At 34.9% G+C, this 9,820-nt stretch overlaps 1 protein-coding gene across 1 annotated transcript; it reads left to right on the top strand.

The window, feature by feature from the left end:
• Window positions 1–2,921: 2,921 nt before the first annotated feature.
• Window positions 2,922–3,863, top strand: LOC101635154 (olfactory receptor 8H1-like). Its single transcript, XM_004682782.1, has one exon. It carries the CDS (start codon window positions 2,922–2,924, stop codon window positions 3,861–3,863), a length of 942 nt encoding a protein of 313 aa, XP_004682839.1.
• Window positions 3,864–9,820: the final 5,957 nt, after the last annotated feature.

Consider the following 9,820-nt stretch of genomic DNA (forward strand, 5'->3'; position numbering starts at 1 on the left):
GCTGTGCTTTAACCCACTGTGCCACCAAGGAGGGCCCTATTTTGGCCTTTATGAACACTTTTCATTTATGTCTCCTTCTGTAATGAGGAAATGTGTCCTTCTGGTTTGTGTTTGCAAAGATAATCAATAAAGTCAATGGTCCTGTAAACAGTACTGACTGTAGGCAATAATAAATAATAGCCTGTTAATAATAAAGATACCCTGTTTTCTTATCAATGTAGACAAACTCTTAGATCATGATACTGTATATGAGTAGCATGATCTGTGGCAATATTAAAGTTTTGAATTTTTGTATAATTTCCTAGTTATATCAGTATTTGTCATATTTATGTGAGATATGATTTGTTGAAATTTAAAACAGAAAAAAAAATCTAAAAGGTTTTGGTATGAATTACATGGAAATTGTCAGGCTAGTCAAATGTCATTATTATAAAGTTAATTACTTTCAACTATTACTTTCACGTCATGTGGTTTTAAAGGTTAATACTATGTATTTAAAAGGATACTTGACTGTGTGTAAATGTATTCATACACAACATATGTATGTATGTATATTTGAAACATAAATTTATATATACCAATATACATATGTTGAATAGTTAAATCCTGGAAATTCTTTACGTGACTGTGGTAATGGGATTTTTGTTCAGGGAAGTATTAATAACTAAAATGAGTTCTTAAAAGTGCCCCTACCCAATGGGAGTGGGATCATGAGAAGATCACAGCACAGACACATGGAAGGAGATGGTAAGTCAACATACAAGAGAAGTCTAAAGTTAAGTGAAAGAGATGGGCCTCAGCAGAAAGCAGCCCTGATGTAGTATTGATCTCAATCTTCTAGACTATATAACAGAGACATAAATTGCTGTTGTTTAAGCTCCTAGTCTGCGGAATTCTGTAACAACATTGTGATATATAAAGTCTCTGTCTCAGCATATTGTGCACGTGTGTTCACATGTGTGTGTTCAGCTGTCTAAATCAGAGTGAGTGAAGAAGGGGCAGAGCTGGATAGAGGTATATGTGTGTGCCAGCTACTTATGTAGAGGTGTGGTGATGTAGAGGTGTCATATGAAAGTGTCTATTATAAATAAAAGGATGCTACAAAATAAGTGTTTTTATCATCTTGAAAGTGCTTAATTTTTATTTAAGTGTAATTGTCAGTGTAAATAATAAACTTCGTTGATGTACCAACTGTCCACGCTCTGTGTAAAATCATAATATAATCATAATATAAATCATGCTAATATTTCTCTGAAAAGTCAATCATTCCATCTGGATAGTTTCAAATAGGGTAATTAGGGTTCTGTCTAGAAATCTGTTGTTCACTGTCTTTGGAAAATATTTAAACTCCACAGTACAAGTCCAATCCAGCTCTTCATTAGGTGGCTTCTTATGGGACAAGGCAACTATTTACTCAAATCTAGAGTCCTTGAGCTTTGTCCTTGGAAGAAGGCCATCCAGCCTTGTTTGAAAATTGGTCCCTCAAGGATGACCCAACATTGATTATTGCCCCAATATATGAGGTGCTCTGGAGTCATCAGATGAGAGACAAGGCATTCCTGCTTGGCTGTCTTCTCAGTAGCTCCCTAATATTCTTTAAAGACATCAGTCACAAGCAGCAAACTTCACTTGACCAGGAACTTAACAAAATTCCTGGGTAATTTATTATTCCATCAGAATAAAAATGCATGCCCAACTATTGAAAAAGAAATTATCACAAAGAAAACATACATTGTATCACAGAAAGTTTAAACTCAATTGTTTTTCCTATTTTATTTGTGAGGAAAGGTTTAGGTTGAGCCATCCCATCTCTAGACTGACACATCAGAAGGTTTTTGTGCTTTCAACCCTCTTTGGCTCACAGTAAGTATTACTGAAAAATTACGGGGCTTTAAGAAATGACACCTCTAAGAAAAATTTGCACACACATCACTAAGACATGAGCCGGTGTGATGTCAGAACGTGTGGGGACAGAAACATGGAATGATGGAATCTGGACTCCAAGCAATGTTAGGATTTTGCAATGTATTTTTAGTAAAATTTGACTGAAAAGGTAAAATTGGGAACACATTTTCTGAAAATTGAAACTCATTAATTAGTTAATATGCTTATACACATCACTGAAGTACTTTAAGGTTGGTATTTATTTGTCATTAGTGTAAAATAATATTCAATGCAAAAGTAAATTTGAGTTTAAGATTTCTGTGATATGTGTTTTCTTTGCAATAATTTCTTTTTCAATAGTTGGGCATGAATTTTTATTCTGATGGAATAATAAAATTACCCAGGAATTTTGTTAAGTTCCTGGTCAAGTAGAAGTTTGCTGCCTGTGACTGATGTCTTTAAAGAATATTAAGGAGCTACTGAGAAGAGAGCCAAGCAAGAATGCCTTGTCTCTCATCCTGATGACTCTAGAGCACCTCATCTATTAGCATCTTATTTCTATTACTATGTTTTATATGTATACGATTTTCATAGTCTTGTTGGAATTAATAGTAATGGAGAATACAGCTTTTACATATGTTCTGTGGAGTGAGTCTAACTTGGAACTCACAGATCATTATTAAATGCTGTGATACAGGGTAACGTTCATAAACTATACCCTTTTCCTTATCTAAAAGATGGCTAACTGTAATATCTATTGAATAACATCATGTGGAATGAATGTGTTAAGAAAGTAAAACATTTAGAACACAGTTTCATTAAATTAATATATCCAGTTGTATTACATCATGTCCAACGATCAGTTTGTACCCATTTCTATACTAGACAAAAAATTCACTTTTTCCATCATATGTTATAAATAATATTAAAACATTAAATTAATATACATATTCCAGGTCATTCACAGGAACACATTTTTGAAGTCATTTCTACTATGTATGAGCTCTGACTTCTCCACAGGTAAAGCAGTGAGCACAATGCCCAGAAGGAATAAGACCGACGTGCCTTACTTCATCCTTATGGGCCTGACAGATGCTGAGGACATCCGGCTGGTGCTCTTTGTGCTGTTTCTGCTGATCTACCTGGTCACCGTGCTGGGGAATGCGGGAATGATAACAGTCATCCGCCTGGATGCCCAGCTGCACACACCCATGTATTTCTTCCTCAGTCACCTGTCTTTCATTGACCTCAGTTACTCAAATGTCACCACCCCTAAAACAATAGGGAACTTACTGACCTCCAACAAGAAGATTTCTTATGTGAATTGCTTGACCCAAATGTTCTTTTTTATCTTCTTGACTGGAGCTGAGTGCTTTCTTCTGTCCTCCATGGCCTATGACCGCTACGTAGCCATCTGCAATCCTCTCCACTACCCAGTCGTCATGTCTCCAAGACGCTGCTGGGCCCTTGTCTTAGGGTCCTATATCATAGGTTTTATGGATTCCTTGATTACTGTGCTTGGCATGACAAAATTGGACTTTTGCAGTTCCAATGTAATTCATCATTTTTTCTGTGACCTAGACCCAATTTTAGCCCTATCCTGCAGTAAAACCCAGGACACTGAACTCAGGATTTTCATTTTGGGTGGCACCACCCTCATACTCTCTCTAGTAATGCTCTCAGTCTCCTACGTGTCCATTCTCTCTACTATCCTGAAAATGAATTCCGCTTCAGGAAAGAGAAAAGCTTTCTCCACCTGTGCCTCCCATCTCTTGGCTGTCACCATCTTTTATGGCACTCTGATTTCCATTTATTTAAAACCTAGCAAATCCTATTCCCTGGGAAAGGAACAGGTGGCTTCTGTGTTTTATACTACTGTGACCCCCATGCTGAACCCACTCATTTACAGCCTCCGCAACAAAGAGGTGAAAAATGCTGTCCTGAGAGTCCTGCAGATGAGAGAGGGCTCCAGGCAGTAAGATAATGATGCTGAGGTTTTAAGCTTCTCTTTCCTTTACCCTATAGGGTGTTTTCTTAAGGCTTCTCTACAACAATTAACTCCTTTCATTTGCTTTTGTTCCAGCTGACCCATCTGTTATTGGACAGATGTGATCTTGGGTCTTTCAAAGTTTATGTCTGTAGACATTCATATTATAAAGAAAATCGTGAAATAGATTCTATATCTATAGTATCAATTTTAGGACAAATATGCAGAAACTAATAAGACTTGTCATCTCTTAATTTTTCATACCAGTTACCCTTCATTCATCAATATGAGGTAATTTTATTATGGAAAAGAACTCCATTGCCACAATAAAAATAGGTATGGAGATCATTTATTACATTATCTTCAGAAGAATGGTAGTGGACTGATTCTATAAACTTCCTTGGGAACCAGACACCTGGATTTAGCTTTATATCTGTTTACCTTTTTAGCTTATAGAAGCTTCAACAGTTTTTCAACTTTTAGCTTTAGTTTCTAAAATTATAAAAGATAAATAATAATCCCATGTTCATAGAATTTTTGTAAAGATTAGACAAGATGATGGTTGTAAGGCATTAATGACATTTCTAAAAAATATTGTCTATTATTCAAAAGACTTCATTCTTGTTATTTTTAATTGACAGTTTCTAAGTATTATCACTTTTAAAAAATAATCTACCTTTGATTAATTTAATTGACAAGCACACAAACTATGAAGAAGTAAATTCTCAAGGCTGAGCAAATTTGGACTTTTAATAGTATGTTCATACTGGAGAAAATGGAAAATGAAAACTATGATGAAACAGAAATGTCTTAACAGTAACTGACAGCTTAGTGCCCATATTTAGGTAAGTACGTGTGCACAGACATGTGTGTAAGTACAAGTTCTGGTCTGCCCTATGTAATTTTTTGCAATTTTCTTATATACTTGAACTTTTTAAAAATTCTTTCATCATTGAAACATTGTAAGATGAATGAACTTATGATGCATGAAAACAATTGAGACTCTCATATTGCATTGCTAAGGACTCAAAGTGCTGTTCGTCATCAAATTAAAACTGCATATAATAACATCTTTGTTTCTACCTAATAATATATTAATCCATACAACACCTACATGCCTGTGACATATTAACAGCTTCAGTCACTACTAATTTTGTTGAAATTCTCTACATTTTAAGAGACCATTGTCTTTCTCTTGGTTTCTAAGATTTGTTATACTCTTCACAAGTAAATTATTGAATGAAATGCTTCACTCACTGTTTTGTATATCTTAACATAGATAAATTGTGAAGTTGGGAACTGACAATAAATTCAGAGGATGTGGCCACCATTCACTTTAGTCATTTAGAGTGTTCCAATTCCCTTCACTTTAAAGATTTTACCTCCAGCAAAAAAATAACAATGGAGCAAATAAAACACAAGAAAATCCTCAGTGTCTGTAGAATTGAAGCCACAAAGAGCTGCCAAGATGGGAGTAGAAACATAGGTGGGAGGGACCCACTGGCCTGGGGTTGAGGGTGCTGTCATGAGGGGATGGTTGGTGATATGTATCTGAGGAGCTGTTTCCCTAAATCATCTAGTATTGTAAATCATCTAGTATTCATCTACAAATAAATAAATAAAATTATAAAAATATACCATTTTGTCACATTGTCTGGAATGGCTGATTTTTGTTGCACTATTCCAGTGTTAGAGCATCTCATTCTGATGGTCATTCCTAAAATCTATTTTAAAAGGTTTTTATATCACTTGCAAGATTATTAAAGAAGGTAATTTTCCATATTACAATTTTGACTTTTCTTTTGTTTCAACTTTTGTAATAGTTCCTGGATATACTAATTTCATTCAGCCTACAAAGAATCCCGTGTGTGTCTGTATTAAGAATGTGATTACTCCAGGAAATGATTGTGTAATGATGTGATTGCTTTGAGTCACAACTGAAATCTCTTTCAGTTAACATTAGGATGTTGGTCTCCACACCTCACCTTATATTCATTTATTTAAATATGGCTTTTATATTAAATACCTATTATTTTTATGTTGACATGCACGGTGTGTGGAGATAAATATTTGACAAACCTTTATGGCTCAGTAATATGATTTTGTCTTATCTCTCATCTTGTGTATGGAATGCATTATTTTATACAATTGTAACTTTCCCATTTTTGTGACCATTTTATGAAGGCTTTTTCACTTCGTTTTCATTGCTGTCTCTCTCTGTGATGAGTACATGTGTCCTGCTGGTGTCCTGCTGGCTAAGGCAATGAATAGAATACAGTGAAGTTGCTGTACACAGACTAACTTTAGGCAATGCTTAATAGATACCCTCTTCTCTTAGAACATCGTATAAAAGACACAAATCATGTTATTGCATATTTATAGCATAATCTATTACAATAGTAAGTTTTTACATTTTTCCTACAAGTTCCTTGTTAGTACTTATTGCTTTTTTATATGAGGTGTGATTTGTCGTAATTTAAGATATAATATTCTAGCATTTAGTACAATGCCAAAATGATAATTAATATCATATGATAATCATAAATATGAACAGTTGTGTTTTTAAATTAATGTATAATATTGGTCATAATACATTGTGCTGAGCACTTATGTCCCACAATACTCTAAAATGTTTAGGTATGCATTAAAATACTTCATCTTCATCAGGAGACTCTCAGGTAGGTACTAGCAATACAAAAGTTCAGTGCATTAATGAATTCCTTTGCTCAGCAAATTCTTAACAATGCTTCTGCTATTCTCACATTACCTCACAAAAAGCCTAGCTAACTCATCAGCATATGATACTGATTCTAACTACAGAATATATTTTGGGTATAATTACTTGGCTATTGAATGAACAATCTATCTCTCCTTTCTTGCTTCATTTGTTTTCCATAAAAGTTATCTTCAGCTAACATTAGTTATATTTTGCTCATGCTTTTAGTTTCTTATCATTCCTTTAAATTCACTATCATGTATTAACCACAGACTTTAAATTACCTTGTTCAAAATTGTATAATCAACACTGAGATCAGGGTCTCAGTTAACCAGTTAGCTGGTTATAAGACTGATGAAAGAGCCATACAATGAATTAGACACTTGGATGCTCCTTTTTCTTTTATTGCAAACTTAAACTTGCTGATACTTGGTGGAAGATTTCCCATCTATATTCATGAGTCATTAATTCAATTTTTAATGGTTTTATTTTAGTGAAGGGCATATACATTGATAAAAACATTCTGTGTAAGCACTGCTAAAGTAGTTTAATCTTAAATTCATCTTTTGTGAAAGCTTTAGGTTACTCTGTGTTTTAAATTTTCTCTTTTGTCTTCTAAAGTTATAAACAACAACAATGCTATTAATGTAATAATAGCAATGATGATGAAAAGATGGAAGAAGGACTATTGCTATTTCAAGTTAATGTCAAAATACTTGTGTATTACAATGGAAATGCAGTCTGTTGTGAGCAGGGCTGGACATGTACATTGCTCTTTGGAGTTTGGCCTCTGCAAGCACATCTCAGCAAGGCAGTGGGGGGTGGGGTGGTCAAAGGAAACACAGGTGCTGCTGAGTGGGACCAGCTGATCGGGTAGACCCTACAGAAGGGCTGGGGCTCAGTTGCGGGGAGAGATAATTGGCCACATTGTTGTAGCTTAGCCTTGAATGTTGCTCGTCTCAAGACATCTTGAATTTAAGTGTAATTTGATAAATGCCAGTGTCCAGACATGAGGAACAGCTTATTGCCCATGCTCTGGGTGAGAAAATAAAATTGGAAACTGTGTCTCCTGGGAATCTAGCATAGTGCTGACTCAACAACTTGGGCACAGTATCTGTGGTTTCTGAGTGACAGACTTCGTTTAGCTTGGGGCAATGCTGTCATCTGAGGAGGGAGCAGGGAACATGACCTGGAAATATGCAGTCTTGGTTTGGAATGAACTATGGTAAGTGCCAGGCAAGTCAAATGTCACTATTATAAAGTTACTTACCTGCAATTATTGGAGTCTAATCAAATCATATGGCCATTAAAGTTAATATCATTATTTAAAAGTTTGCCAGATCCTATATGTAAACATAATTATGAACAATATAGATGTATGTATATTTGTAAATATATATTTATACATACCGATATACATATGTTGAAGACTTAACACTTCTGTGTATAACTGTGGTAATAGGATTTTTGTTGGGGAAGTGTTAATAACTTGAAACCAGTTCTTAAGATTGCCCTTACCCAATTAAATGGTGCCATGAGAAGAGAGGACTACAAAACAGACATGGGGAGGGTGATGGCCATGTCAACAAACAAGAGAAGTCTACCTGCAAGCAAAGGGGAGGGGCCTGACCAGAAATCAGCCCTGCCTTCATCTTGATCTCATATTTCTAGACTGTAGAACAATGAGAAATGAATTGCTGTTGTCTAAGCTCCCAGTTTATGGCATTTGGTTACAGCCACCCTAAGAAATGTGTTGTGAATGTATGTTCACATGTTTTGCAGTGGTGTGCAGGTGGAGTGAGTGAAGAAAGAGCAGAGGATGATCGAGTTGTCTTGTGTGTGTGAAAACTGCTTAGGTGGAGGTGTGGTGACCATCTTTAGATGAAAAATAGCAACCAAAAATAAAAAAGATGCAACAAAACATGTGGTTTTCTCATCATGATTGTGATACAATGAGCTGAATTCTTCATTTGCTTCAGTGTAATGATCCATGTGAATAATACACTTTGGTGAAGTACTAACTGTCCATGTGCTGCATAAAATAATAATATAATTACATAAAATGATAATATTTCTCTAGAAAAATACACCATTCACCATTTCATCTTGATGGTTTCAAAATAGAATTAGGGTTCTATATAAAAATATTTTCTTAAATGTCTTTGTCAAAAATTTACCAGGCTTTTCATTAGTTGGTTTCTAAGGGACAGGCACTATATCCGCAAAATTTAGTGCTTGACTTTTGTCCTTGGAAGTAGTCCAAACGGCCTTTTTTGAAAATTGGTCCCTCTAGGATGACCTGACATTGCATTATCACCATCCCCAGTATTTGAAGTGCCCTGGAGTCATCAGGATGAGAGGCGAGGCAAGGCAACACTGATATGCTCGATTCTCGATAGCTCCCTAATATTCTTACAGACAACAGTCACTGCCAATGAACTTTAACTGACCAGGAACTTACCTTTTCCTAGGTTATTTTACGATTACATCAGAATAAAAAAAATGCATGCCCACAAATTGAAAAAGAAATCATCACAAAGAAAACATACATTACATTACAGAAATTTCAAACTCAATTGTTTTTCCTATTTTATGAGGAAAGGTTTAGCTTGAAACTTCTCTAGACTCCATTCGAAGAAGGTTTTTGTGCTTTCAACTCTCTTTGGCTCACAGTAAGTATTACTGAAAAATTACAGATTTTTAGTTGGACTGAAAGAAATGACAGCCCTCAGAAGTCTATGCACACATATCACTAAAGCATGAGCCTGTGTGATGCCTAACTTGTGGGGACAGAAATATGGAGTGGTAGAATTTGGACTCCAAGCAATGTTAGGATTTTGCAATTCATTTTGAGTAGAATTTGTCTTAATAGGTAAAATTGGGAAATATTTCCCATTTTCTGAAACTTGAAACTCATGTTAGTTAATTATGCTAATAAATTGTACTGAGTCCATTAAGATAGAGCTTTAAATAAGTAAATGATCCTGAGTACTATATTTCTAGCATAGTGTTATATGTGTGTGTATACTATAAAAATAATATATGTGTATATATATACATGTATAATTTATAGAATGCATGTGTATATACACATACAGCAAACATGCACATTTCATAGTATATATGTATCTATATATACATACATACATAATTTTATAGTCTTGTTGGAATAAATCATGATAGGGAATGCAGTATTTTAATATGTTCTGTGGAGTGAGTCTAACTTGGAACTC

Source organism: Condylura cristata, unplaced genomic scaffold (assembly GCF_000260355.1).
Source record: "Condylura cristata isolate star-nosed mole 26May11 unplaced genomic scaffold, ConCri1.0 scaffold00015, whole genome shotgun sequence".
Classification (NCBI taxonomy): Eukaryota; Metazoa; Chordata; class Mammalia; order Eulipotyphla; family Talpidae; genus Condylura; species Condylura cristata.

Excerpts from the sequence above, each read along its gene's own strand:
- LOC101635154 (XM_004682782.1), top strand. The coding sequence starts at position 2,922 with ATGCCCAGAAGGAATAAGACCGACGTGCCTTACTTCATCCTTATGGGC.